Source organism: Schistocerca gregaria, chromosome 6 (assembly GCF_023897955.1).
Source record: "Schistocerca gregaria isolate iqSchGreg1 chromosome 6, iqSchGreg1.2, whole genome shotgun sequence".
NCBI lineage: Eukaryota > Metazoa > Arthropoda > Insecta > Orthoptera > Acrididae > Schistocerca > Schistocerca gregaria.
In genome coordinates, this window is record NC_064925.1 from 172,991,469 (window position 1) to 173,018,164 (window position 26,696).

General features: G+C 41.9%; 1 protein-coding gene across 8 annotated transcripts in view; it reads left to right on the forward strand.

Moving 5' to 3' along the window:
• The window catches only part of LOC126279051 (testis-expressed protein 2), a 321,894-nt gene that overhangs the window by 150,177 nt on the left and 145,021 nt on the right, over positions 1-26,696 (forward strand). For all 8 annotated transcript variants that reach the window (XM_049979461.1, XM_049979464.1, XM_049979465.1 and 5 more), the window contains 2 exons: positions 651-802; positions 26,270-26,429. In XM_049979461.1, coding sequence (XP_049835418.1) covers positions 651-802; positions 26,270-26,429 — 312 coding nt within the window. The remainder of the gene's footprint in view (positions 1-650; positions 803-26,269; positions 26,430-26,696) is intronic.

A 26,696-nucleotide genomic window follows, 5' to 3' on the forward strand; every position in this document is an offset into this window, starting at 1 on the left:
ACTCCAGAAGCCATTTCAGAATGAAGTGTGCACTGACAACGGGTTTTATCAACACAGAATATATTTTGTTTGGTTCTATTATATTGATGTTAGATGCAAGTGATCAGTAGCAAAAATTGTGCAGTGATAGATAAGGAATGGTGGATTTTCTGGATCTGAGTTACACCTCCAAAGTTTTGACAGTCTGCCTGTTACCAGACATCAACAATACAAATAAGAAGAAACCCCCAAATAAGAAATCTGTGACTTAGTGTATTGGCACATACATGTGTTCAGTGTTTCTGTTGTTACTGCAAAGAAAGCTGTCTCCCACAAGCTTAACTTCTGGCAAGTCAGTCATCCACCACCCACAGACAGAAAAAAAAGCATTGTGAATACAGCCAGAATTTTTCCATATGCTTCTAGTTTGTAGTGTGTTGAAGAAATTCCTAAGGTAGAAAGTAGTCCACTTTAGTGCAAATGTAATGGATGTAGTCAGTTTTTTGTTCAGTCAACATCCCTCTTCATAGACATATTTATTTTAATTCTCTCTTTTCCAATGAACAGAAAATCCACATTTTTTACTTGTGTTTTGTGGTGGGGTCTGATGTTCTTTGAAATAATTCATTTTTCCAGTTGTGTCTTTGCCTAATGACATTCTGACTTTACAGGATCTGGAGCAAGAAATATCCCATCTGTATAGTGTTGCATCAAGCTGCTAGTAGTGCAGCGAGTGTCATGAAGGAAACTGGGGAAGAACATTCAGAATTTGAGAGTGACTCAACATTGTTTTTTGATCCTATAAATGAAAATTCTTCTTTAGGTGAGTAAAAGTGTTATAACCTTTAACCACAATAATTGCGTGGATATTCAACACTCTCTCTTAGAAACAATAGCTGATCACATGATTACAACTCAGTCTCTCATATTCGACTGCCATGCCATGACATGCGGCCGGTGCCGTTCGTAGCTAGGTGGCGCTCCCACGCTCAGCCAATTTGCGGAGCGCCTCTATCGCCGTTTGCGCGTACTGTCGTGGCGGCACTGTTAAACGTCGTGGCACTATCACAACACTTTTCCCCCCTTGGGGGGGGGGAAAAAAAAAAAAAAAAAAAAAAAAAAAAAAAAAAAAAAAAACGCTCACTTCCTTGGAGACATGGACAGTGCGGAGACATCCATTTCCTCTTGTGAGGCCCCGAGGAGATCCCGCGGAGAGACACGAGAGTATGGTCGAAAATGTCCAGAACGGAAGCTCGTGCGTGGTGGAACGTGCCTCCTGGATGACATGAAAACTCCGGAGCAGCATCCATAGGTGTCATGAACCTGGGAGTGTGCTCCAGCGAGATGGGTCCCGGAGAAGGCGGCGTCGTGACTGGGGCCGGTTACGGCATACTCGGAAGCGGTAGCGACGTCGGCTGCATCAACACGGACAGTAGATCGGCAGCAGCGACAGGACTGGCTTCTCGGGCTGGTGGAGGCGAAGGATGGGGGCGGTGGCACTGGCGTGGCCACCACTCGTGGTCGCATCTGGTAGTAATGGCGAACAACCGTGCCATCGCCCGTACGTATTTCACAAAGCCGGCGACTGCGAAGAGCCTTGACCACCCATGGAATCCATTTAGGGCAAGATCCATACCCTCGGGCCCACACGTCGACGCCCACCGAGCATTTTCACAGCACAAGGACTGACAGGGTGAAGCAGGTGCAGTAGAGTGCGCGGTTGGCGGCCATGCAAGAGTTCAGCAGGGCTGCGATCACCCAGAGGTGTGAAGCGATAATAAGGAATGTTTTCATCTGGCATTTGAAAGTGCGGACAAGGCGCTCGACCTCCCCATTCGTTTGCGGATGGAAGGGAGGTGCTGTAACCTGATGAACCCCTTGTCCAGTACAAAAATCACGGAAGGCCTGCGAAGAGAACTGAGGGCCATTGTCCATGACGAACGTGGATGGAAGACCTTCTAGCGCAAAGATTTTGGACAAAGCCAGCGTCGTCGCCGCAGTGGTGGGTGACGGACATCTAACAACAAACGGAAACTTCGAGAAGGCGTCAATCAACAGTAGCCAATAAGTACCGAGGAAGGGCACCCGTTCCCATGGCTGAGCTGCATCAGGCCACGGCGAGGGCATTGTACGAGGTGCCGCCAGTTGTTGAGCACACTGGCCACACGCAGCAACCATATGGGCGATGTCCGAATCAATACCGGGCCAATAAACTTGCCTGCAGGCCAGGGACTTAGTACGAGAAATACCCCAATGGCCTTCGTGCAACAGTTTGAGAACATCTTTGCGAAGAGAGGCTGGCACAACGACCCGTGGAGATGCGCCATCCGTGGCCAGAAGAACAACACCATCACGAACAGACAGATGAAGGCGCAAGGCATGGTAGTTGCGAAGGGGATCCGATGCCCGGCCCTTGGTCCTGTCTGGCCAACCCCGTTGAACAAAACCGATCACCTGACGCCGGACCGGGTCCCGCGCAGTAGACGACGCGACCAGCGAACCTGTAAGTGGAAAACCCTCGACTGCACGACGTTCTTCCTCATCAATGTGGAAATAGAGGAGTTCATCACGATCAAAAACCGGGTCGGGACCTCGGCAATCGCGACAATGCGTCAGCATTGGCTTGCTGGGCCGTGGGTCGATAGTGAATCTCATAATAAAGACGAGACAAGTATAAGGCCCAACGTTGCAGGCGGTGAGCTGCCTTATCCGGAAGCGACGCCGATGGGCTGAACAGGGAGACCAGCGGTTTGTGGTCGGTGATGAGGTGAAACTTAGAACCATACAAAAAAACACTGCACTTTTTTAGAGCATAAATGATAGCGAGCACCTCCTTTTTGATTTGAGAGTAACGCCGTTGCGCCTCGTTGAGGGTCTTGGAAGCATAGGCGATGGGTCGTTCTGACCCATCCTCATACCGATGGGCGAGAACAGTCCCTAGGCCATACTGTGACGCGTCAGTCGCCAGAACCAAGTGCTGACCCGGACGGAATGTGGCAAGACAAGGCGCCGACTGCAAATGAGCCTTCAGGCGGACAAAAGCCTGCTCACACCCGTCGGACCAACAGAAGGGGACGTTTTTGCGTAACAGCTGATGGAGAGGATAAGCTACCATTGCTGCGGATGGAATGAATTTGTGATAATAAGCAATCTTGCCTAGAAATGCCTGAAGTTCTTTGACCATAGATAGCCGGGGTAGAGCGTTAATAACCGCAACGTGCTCACATAGAGGACGTATACCCTCACGGGACAAGTGGAAACCAAGATACACAATGGAGGGTTGGAAGAACCGTGACTTGTCCAGATTGCACCTCAACCCAGCCGAATACAAAACCCGAAACAGTGAACGCAAATTATGAAGGTGCTCCTCAGTGGAGGCCCCCGTGACAACAATGTCATCCAGATAGTTTATGCAGCCGGGAACGGAAGCTGTGAGCTGTTCCAAAAACCGCTGAAAAATGGACGGTGCGCTAGCGACGCCAAATGGTAACCGCTGGTACTGATACAACCCACAAGGAGTGTTGATAACGAGAAATTCCTTGAAAGTAGCGTCCAACAGCAACTGATGGTACGCCTCCGATAAGTCAAGTTTGGAAAAGAACTGGCCCCCAGCGAGCTTGGTAAACAACTCCTCAGGAAGGGGAAGAGGATAAGTGTCAATGAGGCTCTGAGCGTTGACAGTGGCTTTAAAGTCACCACACAATCGCAGACTCCCGTTTGGTTTAGAAACCACCACGATCGGCGATGCCCATTCGCTGGAGGTAACCGGAAGGAGAATCCCTGAAGCTGTTAACCTCTCTAGCTCAGCCTTGACAGGTGCACGCAACGCCACCGGAATAGGGCGTGCCCGGAAAAACGTAGGGCGAGCCGTAGGTTTAAGAGTAATGTGGGCTTCAAAATCCTTGGCACAACCCAGACCAGCAGAGAACATGGACGAAAATTCAGAACACAATCCATCCATCTGTTGATACGGAATATCCTCAGATATGAGGTGCACATCATCATCAATGGAGAACCCGAACAACTGGAAAGCATCATAACCGAACAGGTTTTCAGTGCCCTCATAATCCACCACATAAAACGTGAGGGGCAGTGGAAGCATCAAACTGGCCCATGATAGGAATTTTCTGTCCTCAGATTTCGCGTAACTGGAGGCAAAGGAGGGGAGCCCAACGCCAAATACGTGCGAGAATTAATGAGAGTTACTGCAGAGTCAGTGTCCACTTGCATGCGGATGTCTTTATCCAGAACACGAACAGTAACAAACAACTTATGTGTTTGAGAAAGCACACAGTGAACATCCATGTCCGACGCCTCGTCGACAGGGACTTTAGGGGACTGGCACACAGAAGCAGTGTGGCCTTTTTTCCTACATGAATTACACGTGGCCCAACGTTTTGGACACACTGCCCTGTCGTGCTGTACGAAACAACGGGGGCAAGAAGGAAGTGCGGAACGAACCGGCTTCTGTGGTAGCTGGTTTCGCTGCGAGCGTTGCCGCCCAACGTGATGTTGTTGACGCGAGTGAACCGCCGCCACATCGTTGTTCTCCTGTGAAACATGCTAATTGCCCGTGTCGAGAGTTGACTGTACAGCGCCTACATCACACCACGCATCTATTTGCGCGCCAGCAGCGTGAGACACTTCAAAGGATTGAGCGATGCTTAGAACTTCCGACAATGACGGGTTTGGCAGTTGTAGGGCACGTTGCCGAACTTCTTTATCAGGAGCAAGCCGTAGAATGGCATCCCTAACCATTGAATCAGCATAAGACTCGTGATGTGTGTCCGTGACAAACTAACATTTCCTACTCAGACCGTGTAGTTCCGCCGCCCAAGCCTGGTAAGATTGATGGGGCTGTTTACGACACCGGTAGAACGCCACGCAGGCGGCAACGATGTGGGTGTTTTTTCGATAATAGTCAGACAATAAGTCACACATTTCTTGGATGGACAGGGAGGCAGGTTCCCGCAGAGGGGCTAACTGAGATAGCAGCTGATAGACCCGAGGGGAAATCCAAGATAGAAATAACGACTTACACATAGGAGCGTCAACAACGCCAAAAGCCAAGAAGTGTTGCCGCAAATGCTTCTCATAATCCTCCCAGTCTTCAGCGGCCTCGTCGTAAGGAGGGAATGGAGACGAAGAAGAGGAAGACAGACGATGAGTAAGCGACGTCGACAACGCCTGAATCGCAGCCGTCAGCTGTGTTTGTTGAGCCTGAATAGTAGCAGTCAGCTGTGTTTGTTGTTCAATGAGTGCTTGCATAAGCTGCTCCATGTCTGCCCCATCACGAACACGCAAATCCACAACGCAGTGAAAAGATCCCATCCTCATCGCCAAAAAGTGTTATAACCTTCAATCACAATAATTGCGTGGATATTCAACACTCTCTCTTAGAAACAATAGCTGATCACATAATTACAACTCAGTCTCTCATATTCGACTGCCGTGCCGTGACATGTGGCCGGCGCCGTTCGTAGCTAGGTGGCGCTCCCGCGCTCAGCCGATTTGCGGAGCGCCTCTATCGCCGTTTACGCGTACTGTCGTGGCGGCACTGTTAAATGTCGTGGCACTATCACAGTAAAAATATTTCAGCAGTGTTTGATGAATGTGTTTTCTTTTGCTATACATGATTTTGTAATGACACAAGAAAATTCATGTATCAGAGTGAATCTTTCACTTTGCAGTGAAGTTTTGATGTAGATGTAGTGATACAAATATTCTTTTAACAAAAAAAATAAGACACTCTAACACAATTCATATTTCTCGTCACTAAAACTATTGTTGAAACAATAATCTCATGGAATGCAGTTGGCTTGCCAGGCTTAACATGGCAAACTTGCTCCTCTTGTGTTCTTAAAATGTCTATGTAATTAATTTATCCTTTATCCATAAAAAGATACATTGTAATGTAATTGGATAGATAAAAGATCTACTCACCAAGCAGCAGCAGAATACACATACAAAAAAGGTTTAACTTAGGCAAGCTTTTGGAGCCAGCGGCTCCTTCTTCTGGCAGAAGGGTTGAAAGGGAAGGAAGAGGGGTGAATGGAAAGAAACAGGAGAGGTTTAAGAAAAGGGATAGAGTTAAAAAGTCACCCAGAACCTTGGCTCAGGATTGTCTTAGCAGACAGTATGAACAGAAATGGGTGATAGTTGGGGACTGCACCAGGTGAGATTTGACAACAAGAGAGCTCAAAGGTGGAAGACAGGGTAATATGCAACACTGAGATTGATGCTAAAACAATGTGCACCAGTTAATAAGAGTGAAAAGCCAAGTGCATTGCTTGCACAGGGTGACAGTTATTGAACTATATGAATAGAAAAACATAAATTAGTTACAAACTATGGCATGCACTCACTTTATTCAACATGTGAATGTTACTACTGATATTAGGATCTAGGTTATTACACGTTTTATGCCCCTGCCATCATTGGCGATGATGTGGCACACATGAGTAGAGAAATTCTGCATGACCCGCTGAAGTGTCGGAATATGTGTGCCGTTGATGACCTCCTGAATGGCTGTTTACAGCTGAGCAATGGTTTTGGGGTTATTGGTGTACACCTTGCCATTAATGTAGCCTCACAAAAAGGAGTCTCTTGTGTTCAGATCTGGAGAATATGGCGGCCAATCGAGGCCCATGCCAGTGGCCTCTGATTAACCCACAACCAGGGTGTGGTTCCCAAAGTGCTCCTCCAGGATGTGAAACACTCCTTAGAAAGTAGCTCCTCAAGGCCAGCTAGGATTGTTCAAATACGACTTTCTGTAGAGAAATGTTTGTTTGGAAAATTGTGAGTTACTCCAACAGACAATGTCTAACCTGCTCTGTTTTCATGAGACAGAAACTTTTGCAGGAGTCTAAAATTAAGAAATATAGTTATACTTTTGTAAAATAAATGTAAAAAAGTGTAATTTTGTGGTTTTGAATTTGTGACATTATTCTGTTTTGCACCAAGGTACATTTAAATAGACAATGTTTTATATACCGACTGGAGCATCACATTTAGTATATAAATACATATGTAATAATTATATGGGAAGTCTATATAAAATGTAAGTGTTTGTTCAGAATCTTAAATCTCAGAAAGTTCTGCACCAATTCGTTCAGTTACACATTAGCTTATGGCCACAGCCTTTGTCAGAAACTAGAAACATACACAATTCAGTTTCACAAGCAAGCACGTCACGCACACCTGACCGCCATCTCCGGCAGCTTGGACTGGAATGTAAATGTTTGTTTGTTTGTTTGTTTGTTCAGAATCGTAAATCTTTGAAAGTTCTTTACCAATTGCTATGAAATCTTGTCACAACATTGATTTCGAATAAGTGTGTGTTTTTATATACCTATTCTGGCATGCCACATACAGTATGTAAATGTGTAAGTAATAATTATAGGGGAAACCTGTATAAAAATGTAAATATTAATTTGTTCAAAACCTTAAATCTGTGAAAGTTTTTCATCAATTGCTTCAAAATTTGACTTAATGTTGGTTCCGAATAGACACGTTTTTATATAACAGTTAAACGCTTTACCAAAAATATGTTCTTGACCAATTTACTTCAGATTTTCACACAACACTCTTTAATGAACAGTCAGACAAACATGAGCTGTGTGTTTTTAATGTATATAATGTATAACTATATATGTAATATATAACGGGAAAATATTGTTACCAAAAATTTCAAAAAGTACCCAGCCAATGTGCTTCAAATTTTTTCATTAGTATAATCAATGTTTGGATAAATATAGGATTTATATAAATTAGTGAAACATTGTTAGTTAACAGGAAAGTTGTATTAATGGCTTATCAGCTTACACTTAGAATAATACTACAGAATCTGAATTTGCAATAATCATAAACAGAGCTCAAGGTCAGAAAGAGTGGGGAAAAGGGGGTGGACAGAGTGATGGGAGTAAATGGACATAGAAAGTGGAAAGGAGGAGATGGATTGAGAGGTGATAGGAGGAGATGGAGAGAGAGGAGGGAGGAGAAGATGGACAGGAAAAGGGGGAAGGAGGAATAGGTGGGCAAAGAGAGAGCAAGGAGGAGATGGACAGAGATGAAGATAGGGACATAGACACAGTGCAGCACAAGATAAATTAACATTTGAACAAGAAAAGGAGCTATTGTAACTAAGAAAAATGAATAACCACATTTGAATAAACCCGAAAGTAGGAGCAACAAGAAATATACTTTCACATCATAAATAAGAGAAAACAAAGTGCACTTCGGTGATGCTTATTAAAGTAACTGATATCCAGGCTATAAACATATATAAGTGGGTGAGTGGGTAGGTACAGTCATGTTCTGATTGAGAATAATATGCATTGTTGTTTCACATTGGAAACATTGAAAATGATTACATATGCCTTTCATAGATGGCTTACTGTGAACATCATTAAATTTATTAATGACGGGAAAGGGAAAGGAGTAGCAGTGCTGACATAGCGATGAGATTGTGTAACATCATAAAAATGTTAATATGAGGAAGGTGATGACATGCAAAAATCTGGAACAACTGATACGTTGCTGAGGAGATTGCACTTGAGTATCCACTCCTTTCAAGTAGAGAGAATGTGCTCACAATAAATATACTTTAATAATGTAGATAAGTTTACTGTTAAGTGACAGTTTATTTAATACTAAGAAGATACTGGAGTTGAAGACCAGCAAAGTAGTTCACAGAAAAAGTGTTCTGCATATAATATTTGATTTTAAAATGTGTCAGATCAAACAAATGAGAAATCTGAAGGACAAGATATAAGCTGGAAGAGGACATAGTATCTTAAATTCTTTACAAAAACACAGTGCAACAGAACTCAGTCAGTGATTTATTTTAATGAACCAGGGATTCCAAAACATTATTCTGACACTAGGTAGCACAAGCTTCATGAGTATTGTCAAATAGAAGTGCCAGTAATTTTTGTTGTACATTTAGTGCACAATGGCACTCCACTTGTAAATATGCCAGAATTTATGTTATTACTATGTTCATATTTTTTCTATCTGCTGTAGGTGTAAGCATAGTGGGGTGCAAGGGCAGGGAAGGGGGAAGAAGGTTGTTCCACTTGGCTTACAGTCTACTGCAGGTCGAGCTGTCAGGACTTGTTAGTGGTGATCCAGGGCTGCCGTTAAATGATAGAACAGGAAATTAGGTAAAGTAAAGAGAATATATTTCATTGTGCGGTATACAAGGGGTGCATCCAGGATTGCAAGTTACCGGGTTTAGGCCAATCTAGGTGGTGAACAACAAATTGAAATGGGTAGTATGGGCAGTGGAAGGGGAGGCGTTTCATGTTGATTGATGTTGGTGGCCGGCATAGAATGCAGAGCCAGAGGCTCTGCCTCCAAAGAAAGACATCTATTCTGCTCGAGGTATGGATCACAAGAAAGTGAGGCAACTGTGTTCTGCATTGCAGAATCCTCCAGATTCCACAAACGTGAGCTGTTTCTCACGCATGGTATTGACTAAAACCGATGGTGTGAATTTGCTAGCAGTTCCTACACAGGGCTGAAGGTGTCTCTTGTCAGTAGCTTTAACTGGGAAGAACTGTCTCAGTCATGAAAAATAGGCAACTTGTGTCACATAGGCACAGCCAAAGTTACTCTGGAAGAAAACTTGAAAAGATTTTATTGGGGCCTTTGAAGTAAAATTTCTTAAACCAGTTCCCTAAAATATTCCTTGATTGGCTGCCACCCTGCACATTCCTTCCCCTTCCAGAGGAGTTTTGACTCAAATTGTTTACAAAAGAGTGTCAGTCACTCCCCAGAAAGATGGTTTGCACTTGTAGTGGCCTTAAAGCTATAGGAGGGATCTGTTATAATTGTTTTCATTTAGTATAAGTGGGAATGGACTTACATGCAGTCAGATTTATCAAATTTCTTGAGCTAAGGAAATAGTAAAATATTTACTCCTCAAATTTTGTGCAGAAATACAATAACTTCTGTAATTATTAATAAACTATTCTCTGTAGCTAAAATTACAACTAGAAATTCAGAAGGACAAATCAGAACATCACTTGTTGGATTATCAATTGAAAATGAGGGTCGCTTACAATCTTATTTTTTCCTCTAAAATGGTAAAGTTCAAGAAAAAATCTGTCCTTCCAGCTGTTCTTAGAGTATACAGTTTTCAGATAATCAGGGGACCTTCATTGGCATAACACAAGCTTGTAAAACAACATTATAGTCATGGAGAAACACAAGGCAAAACTCTAGATAATGTAATTAAAATGTGTGTCCATAGTGACAAAACAGCTAACAGTATCTTCATCCTACCCATAAAACTTCACATAAAAGAAGGAAAAGAATGCAGTGAGTTTATGATCGATTCATGAAATATGAAGAGATTCACTGCTAGAATGTGGTTCTGTGTGACAGATGCGCACGCACTGTTTGTAACAAATGGGAGAAGAGCACATGGCTTGTCCAGTGGGGAAGGAGAGATGTGTGTGGCGTCAACAAACTTAAATGGTACTTCTCTCTGGTAGGGTGATCAAGGGGGGTATTATCTGCAGTGTTACGCATGTCTTGTGGGAGGGGAAAAAGTGGAGAGGTAGGGATGAGGAAGTGCGAGAGGTGTGAGGGGGAGGCGGCACTTCCAGCACTCAGCACAGCACATGTATGTTCAATAAGGCGAGCTTGAAGAAAACGTTTATTGAAGCACAGCAGTTGGTGTGTACCAGTGGTATGACACTAAGTACATGCAAAAATAGAGTAAGGCAATGCTGGCTAACAGACCATCAAACACCAAGTACAGAGTGACACCAAATTTGTACATGATGGGTTCTTAACTTTTGTATGACAAAACTAAATGCAAGGCAGCACAGTAAATGATGTTTAAGAAGGCTCAGTTTAGATTGTCATTACAGTACTTGTTTCAATTTTGAAAAAGAAGTAGGATGACTGAGTCCGTCTCTGTGTCGATTTTCAGCAAACACAAAATTCAGAAAAAGCTGGGCATCCATTTTAGGACTTTGTTCTCTGCATAAAAACTGCAACAGAGTCGCCTCAAGAGGGTAATAATTTCGATACAGAAGGACCGAGGTGCGATAAGGAATACTGCAGTTTTAGATGAAAATTACGCTGGTTAAGACAAGGGCAGGATAGACACATGTCAGAAACGTTTTATAAAGAATAACTGAAGGGAAACAGTGGATCAATGGACATGACAATTAAAAACGTGCAGTCATTTTTAACTCTCTGTGACAGCTTGAACGAAAACAGGGAAATAAATGGGAAATAAATACTTGTAAACAGACAGTGGACTTAGCTCATCTGCCAAGCAGTGGATCATTAATTACAAAAGTTTGATGAAAATTCGAAGTATCGCAATCTATTGAACAATAAAAGACAAATAGAATAGATGCCACAAAGAGGACTGCACATTTTAGGCTTGACAACAAAATTAAACATTGGACAAAGCAGACTTGTAATAAGTAGCATTGTATAAAAATTTTAGTAAGGTAAACTTAGTGTGTTCCTTTGAAAGACAAAACAAAAACTTTGTCAATAAAAGCAAAATTCTGCAACAAAACTGAATAATGCAAATGGCTTAATTCATCAAATGACAAAGACACATACTGTAGATGAGAGAGCTTACCTTGAAACACCTCCAAATCTTGAGAAATACTTAAAACTTTCATACAATACTAGTAGGTAAGGACTTGAGCCGTCTTTCTCACAAAACTATTAACTGTTCCTTACAACACTTAACATTTATGTCCTATACAATACTTTGAGTATATTTCACTCAAAACCTGTGCAATACATGACTCGTAAATCAAATGAAAATTAGACTTAATTTATGACAGTCCAGATGAAGAAAAGGGACAGAAGTGGTAGCATGTGGGGCACGTCTGGCTTATCACAAGGCGACAACTGTGCCAGCCCACATGTTTGCACCATGTGGTCTCTGCTTGTAGTAAGTGTTCAGTGATAATGTAGCCTGCAATTTAAATGACTCCAAAAACATTGTCTCAACTGGAAACTCGCTGTGCAGTAAAATGACTCATTGTTAACGGTTCTGCTCTGATCTCTGGGGCACCAGCATAAAATAGATTGTTTAACATCTCTGAACAATCTTCTCTCATACAATTAGCAACATAATTACCCTTTATTATATCCTCCTCAGCTTCCACAACAAAATATTATCTGTACAACAGAAATAACATTGCTTAAAACAACTCACACAGGAACTCATCTTCAACCACATGACCCACAGACCTCTTGCCTGCTCACAAATAACCTCAATAAAAAAAACATTTACATCACATCATAACAACAAAATTTCACTACACTCTGGGGGATAACAGCCAGAAGTCGTCATATCCTCTCTTATCAACTTACAGGGGTACAACACATCAATCTTCCTTCATCATTCTTTATAACTCTTATTACGGTACGTAACGTAATACATCTTAACTTTGTACATTGAGTTAACCAGTCAAGCAACTACGACTTAAGAAATACAGAACGCGTGGACAGGAAAAGAATGGGATATCGGGAAAGAGAATGTAGAGAGATGAGAAAGAGAAGGCAGAAAAAGGTTAATCCTTTTGCTCTGCAATCTGGCATGTCACACAATGACCTGTCAGCTTCAGCAACACAAGAGCTAATTGTGTAATTATGACTGTGTGTGTACTTTGGGCCTAAAGTCGCCTAGTAGCAATAGTAAACAGTGGACAGTACCATGATCGTCAGAACCTAATGGTTTGCTGCTTTTCTTACAAGACCTAGACATTAATTTTGCATCTGTGTCTGGTCTTACAATAGAAACAAACCCCTAACAAGGAAAAAAGATTTAGTGCGCCAACAATTTCAGAAACCTTGCAGATGCGGTATGCAGGCACAGGGGGCTACAGAACCCTTAAATCGCTCATGTCTCTGGAACGAGGAGTAGGAACCTACTTTCATCAGAGGGCACAGAAATGATGCTTATAGGAAAGGTACAAGAAAAAAGAATTGATTATGACATGAAAACGAAATTGAAGAAAATGCCATGAATGCGTGGGAGACTTTGTGGTTGCTAAACACATTGAGCAAGCTGCACATCTCTGGAGATTAATCAAAAGCTCTCAAAAATATGCCTTAAAAATCTTCTCATCACTACAACTAGTCATGGCATACTTTGATAACATCACAGTTTAAAATAAATATAAGAACTTTACAGATGCAACATAAGTATATGTATAAACTAACATCCAGCCAACATACATCTGAGGGGGGAGGTGGGGGGGGGGGGGGAAGGGGTTATCTAGAAACAATGACACATTCGGTGTACTCACAGTAACTACACTAATAAAAATTTAAGACAGCATTGCGGTAGTATATTTTACACTTACACTGCAGTCATCATGTCATGATGCATAGGATGCGGCAGCAGCGGTGGGGTGGCGGGTGAGGGCCGTTCACACGTGGTACCTGCATAGCAGTGACATAGGCGGTGGGGCGGCTGGCTGCATGGCACTGAAAGTACACGCTCTGGGTGTCAGAGCCAGGACCCTAATGGAGACGACAGCAGGGAGCTGACTGGCGGTAAATTTGGTGTGGTGTTCCTGGGCGTCGCGGCGGCAGGTGGCCTGCGTTGCTGAGTGACAGAAGCAGAGCCCATGATGTGAGCATTTCAGCTGGAACATGGCAACAAAACTTTGTGGCCTTCCATACTGCACTCAGCAAACTGGCGTCATCAGTAGGCGATGCATCTGGGTGACACGCAGCTGATGGGCAGCGGCAGTGGCAAGGAAACTGTGTCAACAATGAATAACTTGCCCATGCACTCGGTGACCCACAGCAGCGGCATGGACACATTGTGCATTTTCCTTTCATGCTTCCGTGTCCGGCTCAGAGTTAACTGGCGGCTACGTTGAATCTTGGGGCTGGAGTGCATGCAGCACGCATGTTTTTTGTGAGACATGGCTTGCTGTAATCGGTGTCCATGTGTTGGTGCAGCGCACTACAAGAGGCAGGAAGTAGGCACCCTGGTTGACCTCGTAGAGGAATAACAGTGGCGAATACTGATCAACCACACATCTTCAAACATGAACCAAAAGTAAGTATCCCCCTATGGACAGAATGGTGGGAATGAATCATGATTCTGACACCATTGTACATGGGCCGGAAAGGGGGAAGAAGGTTGTTATATCCAGCTTATGGCGACAATGTACAGAAGTTTGAACGGTCAGGACGATTAAATAGGTATCCAGGTCTGCCCTTAAATGATCGAACAGGAAATTAGGTAAAATAAAGAGAATATATGTCAATGTATGGTATAAAAGGAACATGCCTAGGGTTGGAAGTTATCCGGTTTAGGCCAGTCTGGGAGGTCGAACGACTAATTGAAATGAGCAGTGGAAGGGGGAGGTGGTTCGTGTTAATGGTGTTGGTGGCCGGTCATGGAATGCAGAGCTAGAGGCTGTGCCTCCCAAGAAAGACATCTGTTCTGCTCGAGGTCTGGATCACAAGAGAGCGAGGCAACTGTGTTGTGCACTCCAGGATCCTCCAGATTCCACAAGTGTGACCTGTTTCCCATGCATGCTATTGGCTAAAACTGATGGTGTGAATTCACTATCAGTTTTTACAGAGGGCTCAAGGCATTTAGCTTTAACTGGGCAGAACTGCCTCGGTTCTGAAAGACAGGCAACTTGTGTCACATAGGCACAGCTGAAGTTGCTCTGGGAGAAAACTTGTATAGATTTGATTAGGGCCTTTGAAATAACTTTTTTTAAACCCATTCCCTAAAATATTTCTTGACTGGCTGACACACTGTAGAGAGATGCTGTGAACATAGCTGGGACTTTGTTTGATCTTACCAGATAAAGACTTGTGATGTTCCTCTTGTAATAATGGAGAGTTGTAATGAAGTACATAGTATATATTATGGGCAGAAAGCAAGAGAGTGATTAATTAATTAACATATACAGGGTGTTACAAAAGGGTATGGCCAAACTTTCAGGAAACATTCCTCACACACAAAGAAAGAAAATATGTTATGTGGACATGTGTCCGGAAACGCTTACTTTCCATGTTAGAGCTCATTTTATTACTTCTCTTCAAATCACATTAATCATGGAATGGAAACACACAGCACCAGAACGTACCAGCGGGACTTCAAACACTTTGTTACAGGAAATGTTAGAAATGTCCTCCGTTAGCGAAGATACATGCATCCACCCTCCGTCGCATGGAATCCCTGATGCGCTGATGCAGCCCTGGAGAATGGCGTATTGTATCATGGCCGTCCACAATACGAGCACGAAGAGTCTCTACATTTGGTACTGGGGTTGCGTAGACAAGAGCTTTCAAATGCCCCCATAAATGAAAGTCAAGAGGGTTGAAGTAAGGAGAGCTTAGAGGCCATGGAATTGGTCCGCTTCTACCAATCCATCGGCCACCGAATCTGTTGTTGAGAAGCTTACGAACACTTCGACTGAAATGTGCAGGAGCTCCATCATGCATGAACCACATGTTGTGTCGTACTTGTAAAGGCACATGTTCTAGCAGCACAGGTAGAGTATCCCATATGAAATCATGATGACGTGCTCCATTGAGCGTAGGTGGAAGAACATTGGGCCCAATCAAGACATCACCAACAATGCCTGCCCAAACGTTCACAGAAAATCTGTGTTGATGACTTGACTGCACAGTTGCTCGCGGATTCTCGTTGGCCCACACATGGTGATTGTGAAAATTTACAATTTGATCACATTGGAGTACATACTGACGAAACTAAAATGAGCTCTAACATGGAAATTGAGCATTTCCGGACACATGTCCACATAACATCTTTTCTTTATTTATGTGTGAGGAATGTTTCCTGAAAGTTTGGCCGTACCTTTTTGTAACACCCTGTAGACATTAAGAAATAGACATTCTGATATCTGTGTCGAGAGCACAAAACTGATGTTAGTAAATATTATAGTGAACAGTGAAAGAATGAAATGCTACGCAAATCATTTGAAATTAAACAGCAGAAAAGCAGAATTGCATAAAATTTGTGAAAATAAACTACAGATGACATAATTCATTTGTAAAACACACAATGAAGCTATCTAGCGATGGTTCCCCCCCCCCCCCCCCCCCCCCATCCCCCCACACCACCACCACACAGGTTACAGTTGCTGCAAAACATTATTGCCAATAACACTGAGAAAATGTGTATGTACATGAGAAACATCATCTCTTACAGCAGAGATAAAGTACAAACATTGATCATGGAATATTAAACTATTTACTCATGATATACAACTTTAAAGAGCCACGGATGGATATAGGTTGTTTCTTGTATTTCAAAAAGCCTAAACACTGACAAAAAGCACTGCTCAGCACCACATGCTCGAATTCAGCGGTTGCTTCACCTCCAACACCAGCTTCTTTGAATCACATAAATGGTAGTTTTTTCTTGAAATACATACATCAACCCTATAATCTTACTGGCCTCAGGCTCCACTAGCCCTCAGACCACACCAGCGACTACTCTTGCTCCACACCCACCTCTCCCTCTGCACCACATACACCTCCACCCCTTCCTCATTACCATACCTCCACTCATACTGCTCTCACAAACTCTTCTCCACAGTCTCCCTCTTCATCAGTTCTATCTTCTTGTTTCAATCTAATCCTCTGACAATATGCACTATGCAAAACTCAATTTGCCTGTGGCTGGAACAAGCCACACTCTGATCCTATGCTTCTGCTGCCTCTCCCTCTTGGGAGTCAGCCACCCTTCCCCAACACTCCTTTCCATTCCTCATCTGTTTTCTCTCCTTGGCTGTGTGTGTGTGTGTGTGTGTGTGTGTGTGTGTGTCGCTTGCTCTATAGCTTGAACCAAGGTTTGTTTGAATGCTATCAAAATTCTCAATTTTGTTTATGTGCACATAGATGACTCAAAACTTCATCTATTTGATGAGTTTTTACCCTCACTGCTTAAATTATTTCTGATATGAGAGTGACGTGGAAGTAATTTCAAGTGTCCGCAAGGAAACTGTAAAAGTACAACTATTGTTTGTGTTATGTATTAATCATGTAACAGATAACACAGGACTGTGAAATTAAATTTTTATTCAAGGCTTTTAATCCTGAAGAATGATTTTTGTTAATTGCTGGCCTCTGTGTAGAAGAATGTGAAGTCAGATTTTGGCTATCCTACATGAGGAAACAGTAATAATGATATAAAGAATTGTTATATTTATACAGTATTAAGACATTTTAATATGTTAGTAAAGAACAGCTATACTAGTAACATGTAAACTGTTTATACATACATCAAAAAAAGTTTTGCATCACCTCAGTTCCAAGATTTCTGGAACCTGTATAGAAAATTGGAATGGAGACCAACATAAACATCATTTCCACCCTTTTTATTGCTCATGAAAACCATATATTGCCTGTTGTACCGCCGTACAGCTAGACCTTCACTCGCTGGACCATGTGTCTAAGGGATTCAGCGTGACTGGATTGCCTCCAGACACATCTCCGATGATTGTCTGGTTGAAGGCATATGCGACACTCATTGGTGAAGAGAAAGTGATGCCAATCCTGTGTGGTCCATTCAGCATGTTGTTGGGCCCATCTGTACTGCGCTGCATGGTGTCGTGGTTGCAAAGATGGACCTCGTTATGGACTTCGGGAGTGAAGTTGCGCATAATGCAGCCTATTGCGCACAGTTTGAGTCGTAACATGACGTCCTGTCGCTGCATGAAAAGCATTATTCAATGTGATGGTGTTGCTGTTGGTGTTCCTTTGAGCCATAATCCGTAGGTGCCAGTCATCCACTGCTGTAGTAGCCCTTGACAACAGCCTGAGCGAGGCAAGTCATCGACAGTCCCTGTCTCTCTGTGTCTCCTCCATGTCCGAACAACATCACTTTGGTTTGCTCCGAGACACCTGGACACTTCCCTTGTTGATAGCCCTTCCTGGCACAAAGAAACAATGTGGATGTGATCGAACCACGGTATTGACTGCCTAGGCATGGTTGAACTACAGACAACACTAGCTGTGTATCTCCTTCGTAGTGGAATGACTAGAACTGATTAGCTGTCGGACCCCCTCTGTCTAATAGGCGCTGCTCATGCATGGTTGATTACATCTTAGTGAAGGTTTAGTGGCATTTCTGAACAGTCAAAGGGTCTGTGTGTGTGATACAATATCCACAGCCAATGTCTGTCTTCAGGAGTTCTGGAAAGCGGGTTGATGCAATACTTTTTTTTTGATGTGTGTAAATGTATGCAGTAAACAAAATCAAACAGCACTCATTTTTTCATAGACCTAATCACAATTTAAGTTCAATATATGACAAGTCTTACGAAAACACAGCACTTCTTCAGTACCGCTTCCTCATCACATGGAACTTTTACCTTCAAGATTTTCTTTTGTGCTGTAGCTCCACATTCTCTCTTTCTAGAGATCAACTGTAGTCGGCCATCATCCCACCAGTCTTGATAATGTGCTTCTATTTCTTTCATATCTTGATGAATTCTTTATCCTTGTTCTTCGGTAAAATGTCGAAGATGGTGAGGGAGGAAGTCAAGATGGCCATGAAGAAAATGGATGCTTGTTATGTTAGGTTGAGTGGAACCAGATGAAGCAAATGGGAGAGGAGTTGTTCAGGTTCTGGAGGAATGTGGACAGGGTGACCTCACCCTCAATCCAGATCACAAAGATGTCATCAGTGAATCTGAACCAGGTGAGAGGTGTAGGATTCTGGGTGTTTAGGAAGGATTTCTGTAGATGGTCCAGATGGCCTATGAATAGGTTGGCATACGATAGTGTCATGCGGGTGCCCATAGCCGTACCTCGGATTTGTTTTCTAAGTGATGCCTTCAAAGGAGAAGTAATTGTGGGTGAGGATATAGTTGGTCACAGCAACTAGGAAGGAGGTTGTTGGTTTTGAAATCCTTCAGGTATTGGGAAAGGTAATGTTCAGGTAGTGTTCAGCGGTAAGGCCACGGGAATTAGGGATGTTAGTATAAAGAGAGGTGGTATCAGTAGTGACGAGCAGGGCACTGTGTGGTAAAGGAACATCAACCGTGGAGAGTCGGTGAAGGAAATGGTTGGTATCTTTTATATAGGATGGTAGGTTCACAGTAATAGGTTGAAGGTGTTGGTCTATGAAAACAGAGATTCTCTAAGTGGGGGCACAGTAACTGGCTACAATGGTGCATCCTGGGTGTTTGATTTTATGGACTTTAGGAAGCATGTAGAAGGTAGGAGTGCGAGGAGTGGTAGGGGTGAACAGAGAGATGGACTCTGGGGAGATATTCTCGTGTGGGTCTAAGGATTTGAGGAGTGACTGGAGATCCTGCTGGATTTCTGGGATGGGGTCACGGTGACAAGGTTTGTAGGTGGGTGTATCTGACAGCTGGTGGAGTCCTGCTAGGCAATCCTTGCTGTTCAAAACAACAGTGGACCGATTTGCTCATTTCTGGTTGAAACAAATGGTGGGCTTTGATTGGTGGGGTGATAGTTGTCTACTAAATAGATTGATTATGAGTACTAATCCAGGGATGGATTGGTTACTGCTCAAGTGTTTAGGATGCATGTCAGACTGGACGAACACAGTACCAGCAAGTACAAATAATATCAAAACAAAGTGTAACAAGCTTGGATGACTTGCAGGAGAGTTACAGGGAACTTTTGAAAAATCTCAGCTGGCAAATGCTTGTAGTAAGAAACATACTATTTCTCGAAAAGCTACATAGAAAATTATCCCTTCACATTAGTAACGATTTTCAGTCCATATATTACAGAGAATAATTTATCATACAGCCTTGTGCACAAAGCACTGATCCACATGTATTTCTTTTAAGCATTTCTTGTTTTCCCCATAACAGTTTGAACTTCTAAGAATATTCACTTGCAGCCCAGGGAATGAAAGGTTTTACTTTTCATTTTTTAGCCTAGTCAATAAAGACCAAAAAAGGTTGAATTGGGGGGGGGGGGGGGGGGGAAATTGTGTAGTTCCAAATTTTTGTGCAGTGGTAGGCAGAAGTGTCATGCCCCTCTGCTGTCAGCAGTGTGCTGTGGTATCTGGAGGAGCAAAGTGTTCCTTGTGATTGGAAAAATGCACAGATCTCCCCTGTTTAAAAAAAAGGGTAATCTAACGGATGCAAAAAAACTTTAGGCCTTTGTCTCTGGCATATGTTTTTTAGAATTTTGGAATGTGTTTATGCTCACGTATTGTAACATTTCTGGAAAACAAAAGTCTTCTCTATAACAATCAATAAGGGTTCCAAAAATAACCTTTGTTTGCAACCCAGCTCTCTCTGCTATTCAAGCGACCTGGAAAGCGGTAGATACAGGCTCCGAGGTAGAGCTGTGTTCCTTGCCTTCCAGGAGCTATTTGATACAGTTCAGCATTGCCACTCAATAACAAAATACGCGCCCCATGGACCTTGCCGTTGGTGGGGAGGCTTGCATGCCGCAGCGATACAGATAGCCATACCGTAGATGCAACCACAGTGGAGGGGTATCTGTTGAATCTGTTGAGAGGCCAGACAAACACGTGCTTCCTGAAGAGAGGCAGCAGCCTTTTCAGTAGTTGCAGGGGCAACAGTCTGGATGATTGACTGATCTGGCCTTGTAACACTAACCCAAATGGCCTTGCTGTGCTGGTACTGCGAACAGTTGAAAGCAAGGGGAAACTACAGCCGTAATTTTTCCCGAGGGAATATGGAATGTAGTCGAATTAAGTTGGGTGATGTTGAGGGTATTATATTAGGAAATGAGACACTTAAAGTAGTAAAGGAGTTTTGCTATTTGGGAAGCTAAATAACTGATGATGGTCGAAGTAGAGAGGATATAAAATGTAGACTGGCAATGGCAAGGAAAGCGTTTCTGAAGAAGAGAATTTTGTTAACATTGAGTATAGATTTAAGTGCCAGGAAGTCGTTTCTGAATGTATTTGTATGGAGAGTAGCCATGTGAAACATGGACAATAAATAGTTTAGACAAGAAGAGAATAGAAGCTTTCAAAATGTGGTGCTACAGAAGAATGCTGAAGATTAGATGGGTAGATCACATAACTAATGAGGAGGTGTTGAATAGGATTGGGAGAAGAGAAGTTTGTGGCACAACTTCACTAGAAGAAGGGATCGTTTGGTAAGACATGTTCTGAGGCTTCAGGGGATCACAAGTTTAGTATTGGAGGGCAGCGTGGAGGGTAAAAATCGTAGAGGTAGACCAAGAGATGAATACACCAGGCAGATTCAGAAGGATGTGGGTTACAGTAGGTACTGGGCGATGAAGAAGCTTGCGCATGATAGAGTAGCATGGAGAGCTCCATCAAACCAGTCTCAGGACTGAAGACCACAACAACAACAACAACAACAACAACAACAACAAAATATGAGCATACAGAACACCAGACCAACTGTGTGACTGGATTGAAGAGTTCCTGAACAGAATGCAGCATGCCATTCTCAGTGGAGAGGTCTTCAAATAAAAAAAGTAACTGCAGATGTGCTGCAAGGGAGTGTTATAAGACCATTTCTTTTCACAATCAGAGAATTTTCAATGCTAGGAAATTGTGGGAAAATGCAGGAAGATCTGCAGAGGATCGACACTTGGTGCAGGGAATTCCAATTGGCCCTCAACATAAACAAGTGTAATGTATTGTAAAAGTATAGGCAGGACCCAGAGAGCCCTTATTGTATGCTTACACAATTGCAGAACAATCACTGGAAGCAGTTCTTGTCATAAGGGGTGAGGTGGCACTCTGGAAATTGTTAATTTGTAATTTTTTCACACACACACACACACACACACACACACACACACACACACACACACACACACACACACACACTCAAAATAATAAAAATAAAAAATGTTGTTTTTTGACCAGTTGTTTGTCTGTCTGTTTGTCCATCTGTTTGTCCATCTGTCAAAACCCCTTTTTCTCTTTGTTTATTTGTCCAAGACTCCTTTTAGTACATTGTTTGTACATGTGATATAGGACAGTGGTAAACCTAGTTAATTTACAATACAGTAGTCATTTTGACTATATTGTTGACATAATCAAAATGCATAATAATGTAGGTTGGTGTACTACATCGCTTCTACGTGTGATAATAGCAGTTATTAAGTGAGATGACATGATAAGCACAACATAAACTATATTATGAATTGACATTTAGTAAGATTTGGTAAATAGGATTTACTTATTACAGTGTTCCATAAATTCAGACAAAGAATAGAAGCAGTGGTCAAGCAAGAACTGTTTTAACTTTATTTTAAATCCATTTTAGGTAAGCAGGCAAAAGGTTATATAACATAGCTCCAGTTTGATACACTCTTTTGTATTTACTGTGTTCATGTGTAGGTTCATCTTCTTCCTAGTTTCTTGTGTGTGTATATCATTGTTGTGTCTGAAGAGGTTTTCCTTTTTCAAGATGCTCACTTTCGTGAAAATTAGTATTTCATGTTTATACAAGCAAGGCAGCGGCAATATTTCGAGAGCTTTGAAAAGTGGTCTACAGGAAGCCTTGCATTTAGCTTTTTCATCATCCTCTGATAATCTTTTTCCATGTTTTAAATGTTTTTGTAGAATTTGTGGAATTCCCCCAAAAGATTATTCGGTACATAAGTTGCGACTGTATACTACAATGGTACATTGTTAGCACTGACGAGCAGCTTGTATTCTGAGTGAGGATCCTAACAGCATATGCTAGTGAATTCAGGCTCTTATTTAAATTGCTTAGGTGGACCTCCCAATTCAAATCTGCCTGAACATGAATGCCTAGAAATTTTGTATGACTGACCTTCAACACATTTTTGCCTTCAGTAATGAGAACTGGATTTGCAGGATGGAGGTTTTATGTGGTGTGGAAGTTAACTGCCACAGTTTTTTTCTCAGAATGTATGATGTGGGTATTGGTCCTGAACCAGTGCATTAAGATATGCATAACTAGTAATGCAGCCTCCTGCAGCTTTTCCTCATTCTGTGATTTGATTAGAATATTAGTGTTTACTCTGGAACAGTAGACCTATCAAGTTGAAACTTATGTCACATAGTAATGTCAATGGTTCATTGGTGGTGTAATAAACATTAGCTTCTAAGCCAGTCCAAAAGATATGGCCATTTATGTCACATATTTTAATACTCTCAAACTTGCTCATCAAAACTTATAGTTTACTCTATGTTGACCTGGAATCATGATGTTTGGAAAGAAGCAAGGTTTTACAGTGCAATTAAAGGGAAAATAAATCAGAAAATTGTTAATTTATAACAAATGTTTCTCATTTTATTTGTTATCTGATTTCAAACTTGAAATTAAGTCCTTCTTGTAATCCCCAGAACCAATATCTTGCCAGTACCAATGCCAATAACAGACAAAAATTGTCAAGATTGTTGATTCCCGGAGTGGATGAATTGTCTGTGGATATAATTAAATGCATGTGGAACCCTCAGAGTGCAAGACTTATTCGCACCTGACCAATTTTTTATTTTTTTCTTGAAGAACTCCGAAACTGCAGCTAGCAATAAAAATGTTTCTGAGTACAAACTTAAATTTCCTACAAATTTTACATTAAATTTCCTACAAAAAAAATTCTATTCATTTTTTCTGTGAGAGTAATAGTTCCTGCATTGCAGAGGATGGAAAAATCACAGATTATTAAAAACAGAGATAAAATAACTGTGAACTGTTAATTGAAGTAGGTTAAGAACGAATATTAAATGTGTGTACCATCTCTTAAGTGCAGTAAAGCTGTATTAAGGAATGTTGTGTTCTGGTGAGATAACAGGGTGGAGGGGGCAGGGGTTAAGGGTAGAACAACAATAAAAGATGGGTCGCTGGAGTGTGCTCGTGCACTCTCCCGCATTATGGGTCTGCAAAATGAAGAGTGAGCAGGTGATCCCCTACTCTGTCTATCCCACTATGTAACAAGGAGCAATTACAGTGTGTTTCACAGAGTTATACGAAGTGTCTGCAGCATGCCTTGTGAATCACTGGCAACACAGTGTGCAGACATGCCCAAGGGGTGAGGGTTGTTTTCCACAAACTGCATATGAAATACACATAGGAGTTACTAATAATACTAATGCAAGAAACCCACATGGATGGAATCTACGTAAATCTCTTCACACAGTTATACACCTTGGGAGGGGAGATTGATTCTTAGTAGTCCTGTTTGGCGGCTGTAGCATTCTTCTGGGAAAGGCAACTTTCCCCACCATGAATGCTGCTTGCTTTCCATTATTCTGATGGGCTTTACCTCCCCAGCTTTTTCTGTGCAGTTATCTTATGTGAGAAGACAAAATAACTTCACTGAGCTTGTGTATATATAGTGTTAAATTAGTACTTATATGCACTTGTTATGTGAGCTGTTATGTAAAAAATTTCAACAGCTGGTGCTGTCAGCAGATTACCACACTGAAGGGCCTGTCCCAAGTGTAATGTACTGTCAATATGCAATTTACAATAATGATTTATTGTTACCAGTATCACTGAGAGGACTTCTTTTTACTGTGTGAGAGGTATCAAATGCATAACCCCAGCCTCAGCTCTCCCATCATCTGAAGAAACCCAGAGGCTTAAATTGTCTCCCTCTGCAAATGAAGGTCAGTAGGTCTTATGAAACAGCAGATGTTTCAGTGTGGATGTGAGGCAATTGGCTTCACTGATTGCAGCACATTATACAAGTGCCAGCAATTCCAAATAGAAAAGTTATCACAATGGTGACAGAAGTTCATTAATGTTCTGGTCATTCAGTAATTCACTACTAAATAACTACAACAGAACTACACAGCTTTACAACAAGCTTTCAGTGAGAGATAAGAGCTAATGCCATACCTTCCAATCTAATCCAATCCCTTTCCCATCAACACTGCGTAGGTCACTGACAACATAACAAGTACAGACTGAGCACTTCTGAGCCATCGTTTATAAGAATGAATGTTACATAAGTGCTCATTTACCAATGCAAATAAATAATAATTTAATAACTGAAAATAACTCCATTATGTAATTACAAGCTCAATGAAGTTATTTTGTCTACTTACATATGCGAATTGCGCAGGAAATGCTGGGAGGGTATAGTCTGTCCCTAAACTGAATAGTAAGCTGAACTGATGGTGGAAGAAGTCACCTTTCCCAGAAGAATGCTACAGCTTCTGTACAGGATGACTAAGAATCAATTTCCCATCAATTAGTGTACAACAATGTGCAGTGTTAGGTAGAACCGGCCCATACTTCTCTTGCATTAGTATTACTCCCAACTCATATTTGTAGTCAACTCATATTTGTATTCAATGCCAGGTTAACTCACACTGTGGGAAAAAAAGGACCCACACCTACTCACAGTGTCTGCACATTGCTTTGCTAGTGACTCATAATGTGAGATGCTGAAGGATGAGTATAGTGTTGTGAAATATCCTGTAGTGGCTTTCAGTGATGTAGTGAGGTAGAGAGAGTAGGGAACCACCTGCTTTCTCTTCAGTTTGTAGACCTGTGGAGGAGGGACATGCATGACCATAATCTGATGAACTATGTTCCCTTGTGCTCCTACTATCCACCCCTGCCCCCTCCACCCTGTTCCACAATTTATCCCTTAATATGATTCTACTGCACTTAAACGTGGTACAAACATGTAATACTTTTGTTCTTAACCCGCTTCATTTAACAATAAAGATTACTTTTATAACATTAAAACACTATTTTTAATAACATACAGCTTTTCCATCTCCTTCAGTACAGAAACTATTAGTCCTGTATAAAACTGAGTAGGATATTTTTTGTAGGAAGTTGGAGATAATCTAATTTCATGTAGGAAAACATTTTGGTAGAAGCCACAGTTTTTTGTCATTCAAGAAAAATGTAAAGTGACCTTTAAAGGTCATCCTCTGCTTGCACATCCCACACCAATGTGCTCTTATCCCATCAGTTCAGACTTTTAGTACGGACTATTTGTTACCTTCATTTCTACTGATAGAAACCCCTGGGAAAAGTAGCAAAAGGTTGTAGATGACAGCAAATACATCTACAAGTTGATGAGAGGGACTTTTATTGTGAAAGTAGGGCAAAGACTGAGGAATGAGTCTTCAGTAGGAAACTTCAGATATGATACCAGAAGTGATAGGGATTGTATATTATTATAATTGGTTTGGAACAACAATATGATTGTACTTAACAAATTTTCCAGAAGAAAACAAATACCTCTTTGTTTGCTGCATATTTGGTAAGATTGGGACCCATACTCTTTAATATTTCAATAAGGCAGGCCTTGCGCCAGTATTTAGCTATTCTCACTTTTTTGTGACATAATCTTTCATCATGCATAACAGAAGCTGTGGCAGAGTCTGATAAAGTCTCAGCAACAGAGGAAGATGAAGAACTGAGTGGTGAACTTAGTGATGATGACACATTCTGTCATATTGAAAAGTCTACTATCGACCACAATTGTCTCTACTTGTTTGCACGAACTGACCGAGAGAAAGAAGAATGGTGAGTGTAATTAAGGATGTTTCATACTTTCTTGGTTATTGTTTTGTTGATTACTTGATTGTGCTAGTACTAATAGGTTTTTAACTGGTTTCATAACTTTCATGAACAATACCACAACAACTCAGGTATGTGACAATGTATAACCTGTTTACTTGTGAGGACTGACATAATTGTGTAGATCCCAGTGGCTATAGCTATTCATTACTAGTGTAGCATTACCCATTTGTGGTAACTGTTAAAAATTAAGTGTGAGTTAGCTTCGTTGCT